The 17,377-nt window shown below is 39.0% G+C and overlaps 1 protein-coding gene across 1 annotated transcript; it reads left to right on the forward strand.

The window, feature by feature from the left end:
* Nucleotides 1–1,874: 1,874 nt before the first annotated feature.
* Nucleotides 1,875–14,467, forward strand: LOC112420176 (uncharacterized). Its single transcript, XM_039832003.1, has 7 exons — nt 1,875–2,115; nt 2,202–5,337; nt 5,640–6,003; nt 6,073–6,412; nt 6,605–8,339; nt 8,436–8,795; nt 14,422–14,467. The coding sequence occupies exons 1-7, from the start codon at nt 1,875–1,877 to the stop codon at nt 14,465–14,467; spliced, it is 6,222 nt and encodes a 2,073-aa protein (XP_039687937.1).
* The last annotated feature ends 2,910 nt before the right edge of the window (nt 14,468–17,377 follow it).

A 17,377-nucleotide genomic window follows, 5' to 3' on the forward strand; every position in this document is an offset into this window, starting at 1 on the left:
CAGTATAGTTTCAGGAGGCCAGATCTCTTGAGTTTGAGGAAGCTAGGGAAGAAAGTGGTTTGTATGGACGATTTCTACAAGCAACATGGAAATTTGATGGGTGTTGTTAAGACAGATATCGACGAAGGGCTTCTCAACGCTTTTGTTCAGTTCTATGACCCGGGCTACCATTGCTTTACTTTTCAAGATTACCAGATTCTCCCCACCTTGGAGGAGTACTCTTGTTGGATTAATCTACCAGTGTTGGACAAAGTACCTTTCAGTGGCCTCGAGGAAATCCCCAAGCACTCAACCATTGCCGCAGCTCTCCATCTTGAAACGGACGAAGTGAAAGCACATCTCATCACTAAGGGAAAACTTTTGGGTTTCTCCACCGATTTTCTTTACGAAAGGACCACATTCTTTGACAAAATGGGGGTTGCCTATGCCTTTAACTCCATCCTTGCCTTGCTTATTTATGGCCTCGTACTCTTCCCTAGCCTCGACAACTTTGTGGACATTAAAGCCATTCAAATTTTCTTGTCAAGGAACCCTGTCCCTACCTTATTAGGTGATACTTACCTCTCCATCCATAGGCGCACCCAGGCTGGTCGTGGAACTATCCTTTGTTGTGCACAATTGCTATATCGATGGATCACCTCGCACTTACCCCGAACTCCTCGCTTCACCACCAATCCAGAAAACCTTCTTTGGTCAAAAAGACTCATGTCCCTGACTCCAACCGAGGTAGTGTGGTACGATCGGGTTTATGACAAAGGAACTATTATTGACAGTTGTGGGAAATTTGCCAATGTACCACTTCTTGGTATAGAAGGAGGAATTAGCTACAATCCTACGCTTGCCAGACGTCAGTTCGGATATCCCATGGAAGGGAAGCCGCTCAGCATCTATCTAGAGAATGTGTATTACCTCAACGTAGATGACAGTAAAGGCACGAAAGAGCAGGTTGTGCGAGCTTGGCACACCATTCGTAGAAGAGACAAGAGCCAGTTAGGGAGGAAGACAGGAGCCGTTCATGAATCATATACTCAGTGGGTGATAGATAGAGCTGTTCAAATTGGGATGCCTTACAAGATATCAAGATTTGTATCTGCAATCACTCCAGCACCACCCCTACCTATGACCTTTGACACCGAGAAGGAATACCAAGAGCGTTTAGTTGAGGCGGAACGTGAAGTACAAAAGTGGAAAGGGGAGTATCAGAAAAAGGATCAGGAATATGAGGCTGTGATGGCCCTACTAGAGCAAGAAGCCTATGATAGCCACAAGAAAGATGTGATAATCGCCCAGCTGAAAAAGAGTATCAGAGAGAAAGATGCCGCGCTTGATCAAATTCCCGGGCGGAAGAAGAAGCGTATGGATCTCTTTGATGGGCCGCATTCTGATTTTGAGGAGTAGCTCGGTTCAGAGGCTTGAGAGTCTTTCAGTTTGTTTTGATGTTTTTTGTGTAGTTACGGAGTCTATCCCTTGGCTTTGTTGTTAGAAAGGGAATTATCTCGTTTTATTTTGAAAGTTTTTCCCTTGGCTTTGTTGTTAGAAAGGGAATTATCTTGTTTTTCTTTGAAAGTTTATCCCTTGGCTTTGTTGTTAGAAGGGGAATTATCTTGTAATCAACTTTGTTTTTTTATGATTTGTTTAGGTTGGTATGTTTACAAAACTGCTTTTATAGGTCCTTCAATAAAAATAAAAAAAAAATATATAAAAATCGCATATTTTGGCATATAGCATATCATGCATCATATTGCATTCATAAAAAGTATCAAAATCCAAGTCTCATACTCTCCTCATTTCTGCCTCAGAAAAGCAAAGTGGCCCGGCGTATTCAGTACAAACCCGCTCGCATTCACAACACTCGAGCTCATATCAAGAAAAGGATGTTAGCGGCAGAACAGGAAAACGCTCAGCTCAGAGAGGAACTGGTTAACCTCAAGGGGGAGATGGAAAGAATGGCACTTATGATGGAAACTATGATGGCTGAGAGAGAGCAAGCAGCAATCTCCAATTCAACTCCTGTTGTGGTTGTCACAGCTGCACCTGAGGGTCCTCCGCAACCATCTCCGACTACTACTACAACTATCGGCCTCACCCAGCCTCTGATAACTGATTTTTCTTCTGGTAATATGGCAACTATGGGCAACTCAGGCTTCCGTCCTCTTGGCCCCAGGGTCCCTTTGCTACTCCTCAATATTCCATGCCTTCAGGCTACCCTTGGGGCATGCCGATTGCAACTAACGGGGTTTTTGGTCCAGGCGCTACTGAAATGCCTTTCGCACAGGGTCAACAGACTTCGGCACATTTCCAGATGAGTCAACCGATTCCTCAAGCTACCATGACTCAAGCAGGTCCTACTGTGCATGTTGGGCCACAACATGAAGAACAGATTTATCACTCCGACAGTATAATGGGGGATGACAAAGCAATCGATTGGGAAGAAAGGTTCGGTGCTCTAGAGAAGAAGATGAGTAATATGCGGGGAAAGGAAGCAGTCGTCCAAAGCATATATGACCTTTGCTTGGTACCAGATGTAAACATACCTCCAAAGTTCAAGATGCCTGTATTTGAGAAGTATCAAGGGGACACATGTCCACAAAATCATCTAACTATGTATATTAGCAAGATGATAGCTTACAAGAATAATGTTCCCTTACTCATTCACTGCTTCCAGGATAGTTTGACTGGTCCGGCACATACCTGGTTCATGGGATTGAAAGGAGTCACTACTTTTGAACAGTTGGCTGAGGCCTTCATGCAACAGTACAAATATAATACCTATCTGGCGCCAAGTCGCAAGGAGTTGCAGTCCTTAACCCAGAAAGATAAAGAATCGTTCAAAGAATACGCACAACGCTTCATTCAAAAAGCTGCTCAGATTCGTCCTCCCTTGGATGAGAGGGAACTTTCAGATTTGTTCTATGAAACCCTGAGCCCTTGTTATTCAGAAAAGATGATTGTCTGTGCATCACAGAAGTTCACTGACTTGGTGGAAACAGGAATGCGTATCGAGGAGTGGGCTCGTAAGGGAGCAGCTGTTTCGGGAAGTTCTTCAGGTGGTTCTTCAGGAGTTTCGTCCAGTGGTAATAAGAAATTTGGGAATGGTTACCCAAAGAGGAATGCTCAAGAGGTTGGCATGGTGGCTCATGGAGGACCTCAGCCCGTGTACTCTAATCACCCCTTTGTTGCCAACATCACCCCACAAATGACCGCACCCCAGAACCCAAACTATCAATCACCCAGACCTCAAGGACCTGCACCATACTACCCCCCATTATACCAACCACTATACAACCTACAACAACTCTCTCAACAACCCTACTATCCTCAACAACCATACCAACAAAGGCCATATAACCCCCCACAACAACAACCCCGTCCTCAAGCTCCCTACAACCAGCAAAATCAAAAACAACAATTTGACCCCTTGCCAATGACCTATGGAGCATTGCTCCCTTCTTTACTTGCACAGAATCTGGTCCAAACTATACCACCTCCTCGCATTCCGGACCCTCTCCCACGCTGGTACCGTCCGGACCTTCATTGTATTTACCATCAAGGGGCACCAGGCCACGATGTGGAGCGTTGTTTTGCTCTTAAGAAAGAGGTTCAGAAATTGATAAATAGTAAAGAGTTAACCTTCACCGACCCTGATGCTGTAGCTCAGAACAATCCTCTGCCTACTCATGGGCCTGCTGTTAATATGATTCAAGACGATCAGGAAGAGGCTCGCATTCTCTCTGTAGGTGATATCAAGACTCCTCTGGTACCGATACATGTGAAAATGTGTAAAGCAACTCTCTTCAACCACAATCATGAAGCTTGTGACATATGTTTGATGGATCCTCGTGGATGTATACAAGTCCAGAATGATATGCAGGGTCTCCTAAATAGAAGGGAACTTGTGGTTACAAGGGAACCCGAGAGCAAGGACGTCTGTGTTGTCACTCCGGTATTCAGAGCCAGGAGGCCACTGGTGATAAACCCTAACAGTACAAAGCCCGTTGGTACTCCCTTGGTAATCTGTGTGCCTAGGCCCACGCCTACTACTGCTCAGAAAGCTGTACCCTATAAGTATGAAGGCACGATTCTTGAGCCCGGAAGTGAGACAACTTCACCTGTTGTTGTGGATAATATCGCAGAGAATAGCCGGATTTTGAGGAGTGGCCGCATCTTTCCTACGGTGGGTCCGAAGAGTGTTAGTGTTCCGGTCGATGAGCCAGTAAAAGAGCGAAACGCCGGTAAAGGTAAAGCTGGGGAGCAGGCCAAAGAGTTTGACTTTGAGGATGCCGATGAAGTCTTGAAGCTGATCAAGAAGAGTGAATACAGGGTGGTGGACCAGCTGTTACAAACTCCTGCGAAGATTTCCATCATGGCCCTGTTATCAAGTTCTGGTGCTCATCGGGATGCCCTGAGGAAAGTACTAGACCAGGCATTTGTGGATTATGATGTAACTCTGGGTCAATTCGAAAGCATTGTGGGGAATGTGACCGCGTGTAACAGTCTGACTTTCAGTGATGAAGATCTCCCGGCGGAGGGGAATAAGCATAATCAAGCATTACTCATCTCTGTACTTTGCAGAACAGATTCGTTATCCAACGTCTTGATAGATACCGGCTCTGCACTTAATGTGATGCCCAAGTCAACTCTCGACCAATTGGCGTACTCCGAGGCTCCTTTGAGACTTAGCAAGGTGACAGTGAGGGCCTTCGATGGAACTAGGAGATCGGTGTATGGTGAGGTAGATTTGCCAATTTCGGTCGGCCCACATGAATTTCAGGTTACTTTCCAAGTCATGGAAATCCAGGCTTCTTTCAGCTGTTTGCTCGGCAGACCATGGATTCATGACGCTGGGGCTGTGACATCTACTCTCCATCAGAAATTGAAGTTTGTAAGTCGTGGAAAGTTGATCACTGTGAGTGGCGAGTCGGCCTTTTTAATCAGCAATTTGTCTGCTTTCTCTGTTATCGGTGGTAGTAGTTCGGACGGGCCATCATTCCAAGGGTTCTCTGCCGAAGAAAGTGTCGGTAAGATCGAGACTTGTATGGCTTCGTTGAAGGATGCCCGGAGAGTAATTCAGGAAGGCAAAACCGGAGGCTGGGGTCAGCTAGTGGAGTTGCCAGAAAACAAGCGTAAAGAGGGAATTGGTTTCCTTAACAGTAAGCCTGGGATGTTCGACCCTACCAGAGGTTCTTTCCACAGTGCTGGTTTCATTCATGATTCGCCAGAGACCAATGCAATTTTAGATGATGCACCTGGAGGAGTGACACCGGTCTTTGTGACGCCTGGAGGAGCTTGCTGCAACTGGATTGCTGTTGACATTCCTTCTGTGACACCCCGCTCTAAGTAATGTGTTTGTCTTGTCTTTTGTTGTTTTTTTGTTTTTAAGAAAACTCCTTTCGTTCTGCCCAAGGCGAAAGTGAAATCATGTAGGGCTTTGTTTTGCTTCTAGTACTTTTATTACAAATAAAAATCGTCGTTTCTATCACGGCTTTTATTACTTTTATTTTTTTTTGTTGCTTTTTATGGAAAAAATGGTAATACAAAAATCCAAAAAAAAATCATTCTCTTTTTTTTTTTTTCTCTTTTAAATTTCAAAACCAAAGGTCTGCATTTACTCATTAAAATCAATCATGAATCATGTGCAGACTGAACATAAGTGAATCCGTTGAACACAGTGACCCCATGCTTTCTCCCAACTTTGAGGTCCCGGTTTACGAGGCTGTGGCAGAGGAGGATGAAGAGATCCCGAATGAGATCAAATGGATGTTGGAACAAGAAAGGAAGACAATTCAACCTCATCAGGAGGAGATAGAAATCATCAATCTGGGTACTGAGGAAGACAAGAAAGAAATCAAGATTGGGGCATTGTTGGATGTATCTGTCAAGAAAAGAGTAATTGAGCTTATCAGAGAATATGTTGATATATTCGCATGGTCATACAAAGACATGCCGGGTCTAGACCCTGATGTCGTTGAACACAGACTACCTTTGAAGCCTGAGTGTCCTCCGGTAAAGCAGAAATTGAGAAGATCTCATCCTGATATGGCCCTCAAGATCAAAGAGGAAGTGCGAAAGCAGATTGATGCAGGTTTCCTAGTCACATCAGAGTATCCTCAATGGTTGGCCAACATAGTGCCTGTTCCAAAGAAAGATGGCAAAGTCAGAATGTGTGTTGATTATCGGGACTTGAACAAGGCTAGTCCGAAGGATAATTTTCCTTTACCTCACATTGATGTATTGGTTGATAATACTGCTAAGTGCAAGGTTTTCTCCTTCATGGACGGTTTCTCCGGCTACAATCAGATCAGGATGGCTCCTGAGGATAGAGAAAAGACGTCTTTCATCACGCCCTGGGGTGCTTTCTGCTATGTGGTGATGCCATTTGGTTTGATAAATGCTGGTGCCACTTACCAAAGGGGTATGACCAAAATCTTTCATGATATGATTCACAAAGAAATTGAGGTCTACGTAGATGATATGATTGTTAAGTCTGGCACAGAAGAAGAACATGTTGAGTATTTGTTGAAGATGTTTCAGCGGTTGAGAAAGTACAAGCTCCGGTTGAATCCTAACAAATGTACTTTCGGTGTCAGATCTGGTAAACTCCTAGGCTTTATCGTCAGTCAAAAGGGTATTGAAGTTGATCCCGACAAGGTCAGAGCCATCAGAGAAATGCCTGTTCCAAAGACAGAGAAGCAAGTCAGAGGTTTTCTTGGTAGACTCAATTATATCTCCAGATTTATCTCTCACATGACTGCCACATGTGGACCAATTTTCAAGTTACTCCGCAAGGATCAAGGGGTGGAGTGGAATGATGATTGTCAGAAGGCTTTTGATCAAATCAAAGAATATCTGTTAGAACCTCCAATTCTTGTTCCTCCAGTTGACGGAAGACCTTTGATCATGTATTTAACTGTACTGGAAGATTCCATGGGCTGTGTTTTGGGTCAACAAGATGAAACCGGAAAGAAAGAGCACGCTATCTACTATTTGAGTAAGAAGTTCACTGATTGTGAGTCCCGATATTCTGTACTTGAGAAAACTTGTTGTGCTTTAACTTGGGCTGCCAAGCGTCTCCGTCATTATATGATTAATCATACAACTTGGTTGATATCCAAGATGGATCCTATCAAGTACATATTTGAGAAGCCAGCTTTAACTGGAAGGATTGCTCGCTGGCAGATGTTATTGTCCGAGTATGATATCGAGTATCGCACTCAGAAAGCAGTCAAAGGTAGCATCTTGGCAGAACATTTGGCTCATCAACCAATCGAAGACTATCAATCAATCAAATTCGACTTCCCAGATGAAGAGGTTATGTATCTAAAAGCAAAAGATTGTGACGAACCAGTGTTCGGTGAAGGTCCTGATCCTGAATCCGAATGGGGTTTGATATTTGATGGAGCTGTTAATGTCTATGGAAGTGGAATTGGTGCGGTCCTCATTACCCCTAAGGGTACTCACATCCCTTTTACTGCGAGGTTACGTTTTGATTGCACAAACAACATCGCAGAGTACGAAGCTTGCATCATGGGTATCGAGGAAGCCATCGATTTGAGGATCAAGAAAATTGTCATTTATGGAGATTCCGCTCTTGTGATTAACCAGATCAAAGGAGAATGGGAAACTCGCCATCCTGGTTTGATTCCCTACAGAGATTATGCGAGACGATTGCTGACTTTCTTCAACAAAGTAGAGTTACATCATGTGCCCCGCGATGAGAATCAAATGGCAGATGCTTTAGCTACTCTATCCTCAATGATCAATGTGAATGGTCACAATACTGTGCCAGTAATCAATGTCCAATTTCTCGACCGACCTGCTTATGTGTTTGTAGCTGAAGCAATTGATGATGACAAGCCATGGTATCATGATATCCAAGTTTTCCTTCAAACTCAAAAGTACCCACCTGGGGCATCCAACAAGGACAAGAAAACATTGAGAAGATTGTCAAGCCGTTTCTTCCTTAACGAAGACGTTTTGTATAAAAGGAACTTTGATGGGGTCCTACTTAGATGTGTGGATAAGCATGAAGCAGAAAAATTGATGTGCGAGATTCATGAAGGCTCTTTCGGAACTCACTCATGTGGGCACGCCATGGCGAAGAAGATATTGAGAGCTGGGTACTACTGGATAACAATGCACGCTGATTGCTACAATCATGCCAAGAGATGCCACAAATGTCAAATCTATGCTGACAAGATTCATATACCACCATCTATGCTCAATGTCATCTCTTCCCCGTGGCCCTTCTCTATGTGGGGCATTGACATGATTGGTCGGATTGAACCAAAGGCTTCCAATGGGCATCGCTTCATATTAGTGGCTATCGATTATTTCACCAAGTGGGTTGAAGCAGCATCTTATGCCAATGTGACCAAGCAGGTAGTGGTCAGATTTATCAAGAACAACCTCATCAGCCGCTACGGTGTTCCCAACAGAATCATCACAGACAATGGCACAAATCTGAATAACAACATGATGAAAGAGTTGTGCGATGACTTCAAGATTCAACATCACAATTCTTCTCCTTACAGACCACAGATGAATGGGGCAGTTGAAGCTGCAAACAAGAACATCAAGAAGATCATACAGAAGATGGTAGTTACTTATAAGGACTGGCATGAAATGTTACCCTACGCTTTGTATGGATACCGTACCTCAGTGCGAACCTCGACAGGGGCAACCCCTTTCTCTTTGGTATATGGTATGGAGGCTGTACTACCTGTAGAGGTTGAGATTCCTTCTTTAAGAGTCTTGATGGAAGCTGAATTGTCTGAAGCTGAATGGTGCCAGAGCAGGTACGACCAGTTGAATTTGATTGAGGAAAAACGTATGGCTGCTTTGTGTCATGGACAGTTATATCAGTCAAGGATGAAACAAGCATTTGATAAAGGAGTCCATCCCCGCGAATTCAAGGAAGGAGATCTTGTGCTCAAATGTATCAAATCCTTTCAACCAGATCCTAGGGGCAAATGGACGCCAAACTATGAAGGTCCCTATGTGGTGAAGAGAGCTTTCTCTGGTGGTGCTTTAATTCTTACAAATATGGATGGAGAGGAGTTACCTCGTCCTGTGAATTCTGATGCAGTCAAGAAATACTTTGTCTAAATATATAAAAGAACAGCTCGGTAGGTCGAAAACCTGAAAGGGCGGCTTAAACCAAAAATGAGCGTCTCGGTGGATCGAAAACCCGAAAGGGCGGTCCAGGCAAAAATTAGAGACAGAAAAAAAAAAAAAAAAAAAGAAGGGAAATTATCCTGATAGATCGAAAACCCGCAAGGGCGATCTATGCAAAAATTAAGGATCGAGACAAGTAACTGCATCAGATGAAACATCACTCGCCCGAGACACCTTGACTGTCAGAAGTTCTCTAATGTTGAAGCATCCAAACTGTGGAATTCAAAGTGGTTAAGAAGTATAGCGGTCATTGTGTTCAATGTACCTATCCCATATAATTACCATATTCCAACTCTTTGTAATCTGTGGTGCCATGCCTTTAGCCGGTCACCATTTCTATTAAATCAATTTGAGCATGTGCCCCTTTGTTGGAATTCTTGTTTATTCTATGTGCAAAAAAATCTTTCTTTCGTTTTTAGTATTAGTATTTGAAACAAAATTTTGAAAAAAACTTTTCTAAAGATTTTATGTTTTCTTTCTAAAAAAAAAAAAAAAAAAAAAAAAAAAAAAAACAACAAAAAAAATGACAAACATATTATCTTTAAAAACATGTATCACATAAGTATGTGTCAACAGTTGGTCCGAAACAAGCAGGTTCAACAAAGAAGAAATAGTCATTGCAAAAAAAAAGAGCGCCCTGGTGGATCGAAAACCCGAAAGGGCGATCTAGGTAAAAATTAGGGGCATACAAAAAGAGAAAAAGAAAAATGTCTCCCCGGTGGATTGAAAATCCGAAAGGACGATCCAGGCAAAAGTTAGGGATTTCAAATATAAATACAAAAAGCAATGACTATTCAGACAAGACAGTACGGTGTTGCATTGATGAAATGGCGACTTCTACCACAGTTTGTGAAGACTTACCTCAGCAGTATGTTTAAGGGCTGTACCCTAACAATGTTTGATTCATTCCCCGTGACTTTATCCCCATTGAAGGCTTTGAGTGTTCGTACAGTGATGCCGGGCCATTCTCCTCGTAGACCTGCCCAGTCCTGTCTCAACAATCTTACCATTACACCATCATATGAGTCTCATACATATTCATTCATTCATGCATACATAGCACGCATATAAACACCATCCATACATAGTTTCTTTTTTTACCCAATATTTTGCTTCATTATCCTCAAAATGGGTCTAAACTCAGGTATGTTATAAAACCAATCGTGTTTCAAAGTGGCAGGTCTCGCCAGTAACCAGTCTATACAGTTGCCCCATCGTCTTCAGACAATTTCATTTTTCCCCTCAGGTGTATCTTTGTCAAGTTAATCCCCACTCATATCAAGCTTTACAATGTCTTTACTTTAGCCACTCGTCGGCCCATCATGTCTTTACTTTCGCCACTCGTCGGCCAATCATGTCTTTAATTTCGCCACTCGTCGGCCCATCATGTCTTTAATTTCGCCACTCATCGGCCCGTCATGTCTTTACTTTAGCCACTCGTCGGCCCGTCTTGTCTTTACTTTAGCCACTCGTCGGCCCGTCATGTCTTTACTTTAGCCGCTCGTCGGCCTGTCTTGTCTTTACCTTAGCCACTCGTCGGCCCGTCATGTCTTTACGTTCGCCACTCGTCGGCCAATCATGTCTTTACTTTCGCCACTCGTCAGCAATCAATCATGTCTTTACTTTCGCCACTCGTCGGCCAATCATGTCTTTACTTTCGCCACTCGTCGGCAATCAATCATGTCTTTACTTTCGCCACTCGTCGGCAATTAATCATGTCTTTACATTCGCCACTCGTCGGCAATCAATCATGTCTTTACTTTCGCCACTCGTCGGCCAATCATGTCTTTACTTTCGCCACTCGTCGGCAATCAATCATGTCTTTACTTTCGCCACTCGTCGGCAATTAATCATGTCTTTACATTCGCCACTCGTCGGCAATCAATCATGTCTTTACTTTCGCCACTCGTCGGCCAATCATGTCTTTACTTTCGCCTTGAAACATTGTCATTTATACTTACCTATCATTTCTTTCCCCAGTGATACCTATCCATTTGGCTCCCAGTCAGCCTCTGCATCATCGTTACCTTCATACTTACATCATATTCAGTCGTATTATCACATTCATCAGCATTACATCTCTGGCGTTTCAAATGGTCCAAAATTGGCGTTTTTATATATTTAAGTCTCTCCGACCCTTTGGTTTAAAAAGTTCTCTTTTAAAACCTTTGTGACGAAGAAACTTAAATAGGGGCATCTGTCATACCCCAATTTTGGACCGTTTAAAATCTCTTGTCCGTATTTTAAAATGGTTCACGTTCCCTTTTATTCGTTTTTTTGTACCATTTAAAATTCGGGTTTCTTGTCTTTAGTCATTCAAAAAGTTTTTATTTTTACATTTAAATCAACGTTCGCATTTCACACTTTCATTTTTACGTCGCATAGTCTTTTTTTTAATCGTAACGATCACGTCAAAAAAAAAGAGAAGGCCTGATCGCATTTTAAAAGGCGTTTTTTTTATTAATCATTTCAAACAAAATTTCGGCAGGGAGGATACTTTGAAGTACCTCATGTCAGATTTCGAAGGGATTTTTTTTTATTTTCTTTTTTAGGCTAGTTTGTTTATTATTATTATTATTTTTTTTACTTTTATTTTTTTTAGAAAAAAAAGAAAAAACAAAAGTCACTCACGTGACTTTCTTCTTTCCCTTTTCTTTTCTTTTTTTATTATTTATTTTTTTACTTATTTTACTCATTTTGTTTTTTTATTTATTTATTTATCTTTTTTGTCAAATCTTTTTCTCCAAGTCTCAGCTGCAGGGGCATTTTGGTCATTTGTTTGTACCAGAGCCAACCCTAGTTTGTCACTATAAAACCCTGTCAATCATTGGGAAATGGGCCAGAAGTCACTGTTCACGTCAAAAAATCAGCAGCAATTCACAAACACTCATTTTCTACTTTTCCAACCCTTTTTCAGATCAAACACTAAAAATTACAGAGAAATAACATGAACACATGAAGAACATTCATATATTCATCAAAATCCAGCAACACAAAACTTAAACAAAACCTCAAATCAGCCCATACAACCACAAATCATCATCATCCCAAACCAAGGAAGAACTGAACCGTAGCAAAAGAGGGGGAAACGAACCGGACCGAACCGGAAGGAGAGGAGCAGAACCGGACCGGACCGGAAGGAGAGAAGCAGAACCGTAGCAAAAGAGGGGGAAGAGAACCGGACCGGAAAAGCTAGGAAAGGAGGAGACCGGAAAAAGAGCATGCATATTCAATTTTCTCATCATTTTATTTTGTCATTGACTTAGTATGTATAAATAGGGAATTGATGTAATTTTATTTCTTGCATTTTATTTTGGCATAAAGGCCTTAGGGTTGTATTTAGGAATTGATGTAATAATGTAGGTAACACAAGCACCGACACATGCACCGACACTACCACATTTTATTTACCGCTTTCCGTTAGTTTTTTACGACGTTACGTTAGTTTTCACCGTTAGTTTAGAAAAATCATTTTTCACAAAAAAAATCAAATATGTCAAATTCAAAAAATATTTTTTCTTAGCAACATTTTCCCTTTATTTTCTTAATCAAATTTTTAATCAATTTTAATTCAACTTCAATCATTTTCAAAATTTAAAATCAATCAACCTCACTCATTTCTTTTATCTCATGCCTTGAGGCCTCTTTCTCTTCTTAAAACCATTTTCAAAAAAATCTTAAAATCAACCTAACCCACCAAAGAAATTTTTGAGTGGAACTACGTCGGTTTTGATCCCTTTCCCAAAAAGGGTACGTAGGCAGAGGACTCGTCCTTCCAAATCAAATAAAAATAACCAAAAACATACTTCTTCTCCCTCCATTCTCTCATTTAGACATTAGGCAATAATTTTTTCAAGTAAACAAGTAACTTAGCACAAGATAATCTAAGTAAGAGGTTCCTATGGAATACCATAGACGCTTAGGATGCTAGCACCTTCCCTTCGCGTAACCAACCCCCGAATCCAAAGTCTCGATAAGGGTTTTTACTCATTTTTTCCCTTCCCAAGAATAAAAATCGAGAGTTCAAAGATTGACGATTCAAATCAATTAATGGTTTGACATCCGAAAATCGCGAGCACACAAGACATTTGTTATTCTTGAGAAGTTATGGGATGGAGGATTTGGTGAATCATTTGTTCTTGGATTGACATTTTTTTTGGGGATGGTTGGTCCTTCATCTTAAAATTGTTAGACATATTTAGTTTGCTTCCATCTGATATAGGTATGCATACTACCCAGTTCGGCAGTGCCCATCTTTTCAGAAAGTATATTCACATTTGTTTAACCAAACAAAAACTAGCCATATTAGTAAAAAAAAAATTAATATGGCTAGATTTTGTTTGGTTAATTTGGAAGGAGCGCAGCCTTCAACTTTTTCATAGCAAAGAATCATGTGTCGCTCAGGTGGTTGATAGGGTCAAACTACATTCTTGATTGACATGTTGATAGGAGAAAGCGAGTTAAAGCATTTACAATTCCAAACTCTTTATTCCAGCAGTTATTATTATAAGTTCAATAAATGTATGTGCAACATTTGTACACAGAGTAATACTTTTTTTGGGTACAATACACGGTAATATTTTAACAAACGATAAAAGAAAGAAGATAAAAACATTGTTTATATATGCATGTGAGTCATATTTTTTTTTTACATTCGAGAAAATGTGAGTCATTTTTTCGGTTGTTTATAATAATTACATATTATTTCCTCTCCAAGAAATAATTACATATTATTTAAACTAAAAACTTTTTCAAAGCCATAAATTATGAAGCATGCCCAATATTTTTTAAAAACAATAGGATGTATAGGTTAGATGATAGTACAAACAAATATTGCACCTCAAAGGTGAGTATTACAAGTAATAAATAAAATTTGAGATGGTTTTGATGTTCTTATTTTGGAAGAGAGCTATTATCACACCATGTGTTCACTAAAATTTATTTTTTGGTTTAGGCAACGACAAAACAGCAGATGAAAAGTGTTGCCTAAACTCTATTGGCGACAGATTTTTAGGTGTTACCAGGTTTTCTTGCCATGGTTTTTTAACCGTAACCTTACAAAACCAACACCTAATCATTTTAAGTCACAGTTTCGAAAATAGGTCACGTTTAATTTTAATTAATAGGAGAAAGCGAGTTAAAGTGTGTGAAAATTTATTAAAAAATGCTATATACGTACAGTGAACAGTTGTCTTGCAAAATTGTCTCAACTTTGTATTCCACTTGGTTTATATTGTTAACTTTCAGGCAGTGGCGGAGCCAGGAAATTTATGGAGCCTGGGCGAAAAATTAATCGTAAACTCACATGTGACATAATATATAAACAGTCGTAAATTGATTTTTTTTTTAATTTTTATTATTTTACCTAAAAAAAATCAACATAAATGAAGTTTATCATTTTATCAACAAAAGTACAATTTAAAATAGGGTTATTAATTGAAATTAACCACGTAATATACGTGAAGTTTGAAAATTGACCCTGTAATTAAATAACATGTATTCTGACCATGTAATTCGAGATTTTTATTATTTATAACCTGTAATATACGCGAAGTCCAAAAAAGCAACTGAGAGATTGAATTTTTTCATGATTTCCCAGCGACGAGTTAAGAACGTTAAAATATGGCTTTAACAAAAAAATTATAAATTTTCGACAAACGACAAATTAATTATGAATTTTTAAAGTGTCAAAAGCTCAAAAAACAAAACAACATAAATCTCGATCTATAAATCAAATTTTGAGCTCATTATTTGCAAAGACATCTATAAAAATACAAAAAAGGGATTTGTAAAGTTTCATAGCATTTCGAAGTCGTTTAAATTTATTTTGATTTTTCAACTGAAACGTGCAAAATTGAAATTTTGTTCCGCGTAAGCGTATACTCACAAGTCAAATTTAGTTCCCTAATTTTGTAGGCATGACTAGAACATGATAAGAAACATTCACAATGAAATTTTGTAAATTTTAAACGAGATACAAATTAATTATAAATTGTTTAAGAAATTCATAATTATGAGGGAATAAAAATTCATAATTAATTTATCCCTGGTCGAAGAAATTTAATTTTATGTAAAGCTATATTTTAACGTGCTAAACATGTAAGAAAAAAATAGTGAAAAAATTCAACATTTAGGTCACATGTTTAGACTACACGTATATTATAGGGTGGTCAAAATTAAATAAGAAGAAATTCAAGTTACAATGTTAGAATATATGTTTTGTATTTTATTGGGTCATTTTTCAAACATAAAGTATATTACAGAGTCAATTTGAACAATTAACCCGTTAAAATAAGAGAGATGAAACTGTCAATAGTGTGCTAAATAAAATTTCAAGACCTATTTACGTGTGACAATTTTTAGATTGCCCAAATTTTTCTTTTTGTAAATGTGTTAATGGGCTTTTGGGTTAAGTCTAATGTGCAAAAATTATCGATCGAGCCCGGACGACCGCCCGGGGTCGCTACACGGTAGAACCGCCCATGCTTTCAGGTGTTTTTCACCAATATTCCTTGATTTCCACAAGCTCACCTTTTCATTGGCTGATTTTTCTTTCGCTACTATGCTTTGGGGACAATTTTTCTATATCGTTTCAATTTTATCGGATGTCCCTCAAGGGACCTTTCGGGACAATTTTAGTCGCTTGATATAGCATAGCTGAAATTTATTTTATATTTCTGAACGATTAAGAGTAATTGTTAGAACTTCTCATCATTCCAAACTTTATTTTTTGGTACAATTCCAAACTCTTTATTCCGGCAGTTACTATTAATATATGTTCAATAAACGTATGTGCAACATTTGTGCAATAATACTTTAACAGAGAAATTTTATACAAAAATGATCCATTAAAAAAAAAATAAAATTGTTGATATGCATGTGAGTTAATTTTTCGGCTGGTTATAATAATGCCATATTATTTACACTAAAACGGTTGTCAAAGCCATAAACTATAAAGCCTGTATTTTTTTTTTAAACAATAGAATGTATAGGTTAAATACTACAAACAAAGATTTCACTCCAAAGAAGAGTAATACAAGCAAGAAAGAAAATTTACAGATGGTTTTGATGTTTTTCTTTTGGAATAGAGCTATTGTCACAACAAGAAACACTACCTTGCTTGCAACTCCTATTGAATCATTTTGGTAAATACCAATTACTTTTAATTTTCTTGTAAAACCTCACATATAACGATAGCTTGTCCTATACTTTTATTTTTTAATTAGCTTAGACGAAGATGATATAAGCCATACACTACAAACATACATTACATCTTAAACAAAACAAAACATCAAGCCGAATAACATTATGAAATGATGCATATATAATTTTGGCACTATTATTTTCAAGCAGATCAGATTACAACTTGTCAAGATGCTTAACTTTGACTGCAGTAATAAACAAACGAATTTTTTTTAGTTGTGGTCTTTTAACCGTGTGTTTGTTTTAAGAGAAGTTGGAAAAAAAAAAAAAAAAGAGAAAATAGAAGTAACATATCTTGCTTGGTAAGAGATATGCAATGTAAGAACCAAACCAATGATACCATGATTTTTTCTCAAGGATAAAGATTAGTATGGTACATGTGTTGCATAAAAAATTTCATCTACTGAGGTACCCACATAAAAGCTTGGTGGGTTTAAAAGGAGCGACAATTTGCAAGTCTTTAAAGTGGACCTTAACTTTCAAACCAGGGTCCGTAATAATTTAGGAGGTAGAAATCATTAATTCTGACGTGATTTAAGGCAAATATAAAAGGTATCTAGGCGTGGAGAAAAGCGTGACCCCATTGTCACTGCTTGCTCAGTTAAAATTTTGTCTCGGTCAAAACTATTATCAGGTATCACAAATGAACCAGTTTCAGATCAAACTACATTACATCTATATGATGTACATTTGGCAGAGAATCAAGTCAAGAAACAGAAAGTGGCTCAACAGATTTGGAGTACATTTTATGATATTTGTAATGTTGGCTCTTGGAATGATGCACTGACATAGACAAGCTATATTCAAGAATATATGAATGACATCCTTATCTGATGATTTTTTTACAATTTCTTCTTATTTTGCTTTTTTTTTTTTTTTTTATTATAAATGGTCTTTTTATTTTTCTATTTTTTTTAATTATAAATGGTTGAATTTATGTCCCCTTAGACTTTCTTTTTTCATAAATGAATTTCACACTTTTTTTTGAATGACAAAGACA

Source organism: Medicago truncatula, chromosome 3, assembly GCF_003473485.1.
Source record: "Medicago truncatula cultivar Jemalong A17 chromosome 3, MtrunA17r5.0-ANR, whole genome shotgun sequence".
Lineage (NCBI taxonomy): Eukaryota > Viridiplantae > Streptophyta > Magnoliopsida > Fabales > Fabaceae > Medicago > Medicago truncatula.

Excerpts from the sequence above, each read along its gene's own strand:
- LOC112420176 (XM_039832003.1), top strand. The coding sequence starts at position 1,875 with ATGTTAGCGGCAGAACAGGAAAACGCTCAGCTCAGAGAGGAACTGGTT. Across the intron at positions 5,338-5,639 it reads TCTGTGACACCCCGCTCTAA|ACTGAACATAAGTGAATCCG; the intron begins GTAATGTGTTTG and ends AATCATGTGCAG. Across the intron at positions 6,413-6,604 it reads TGGTGCCACTTACCAAAGGG|GCTTTATCGTCAGTCAAAAG; the intron begins GTATGACCAAAA and ends GTAAACTCCTAG.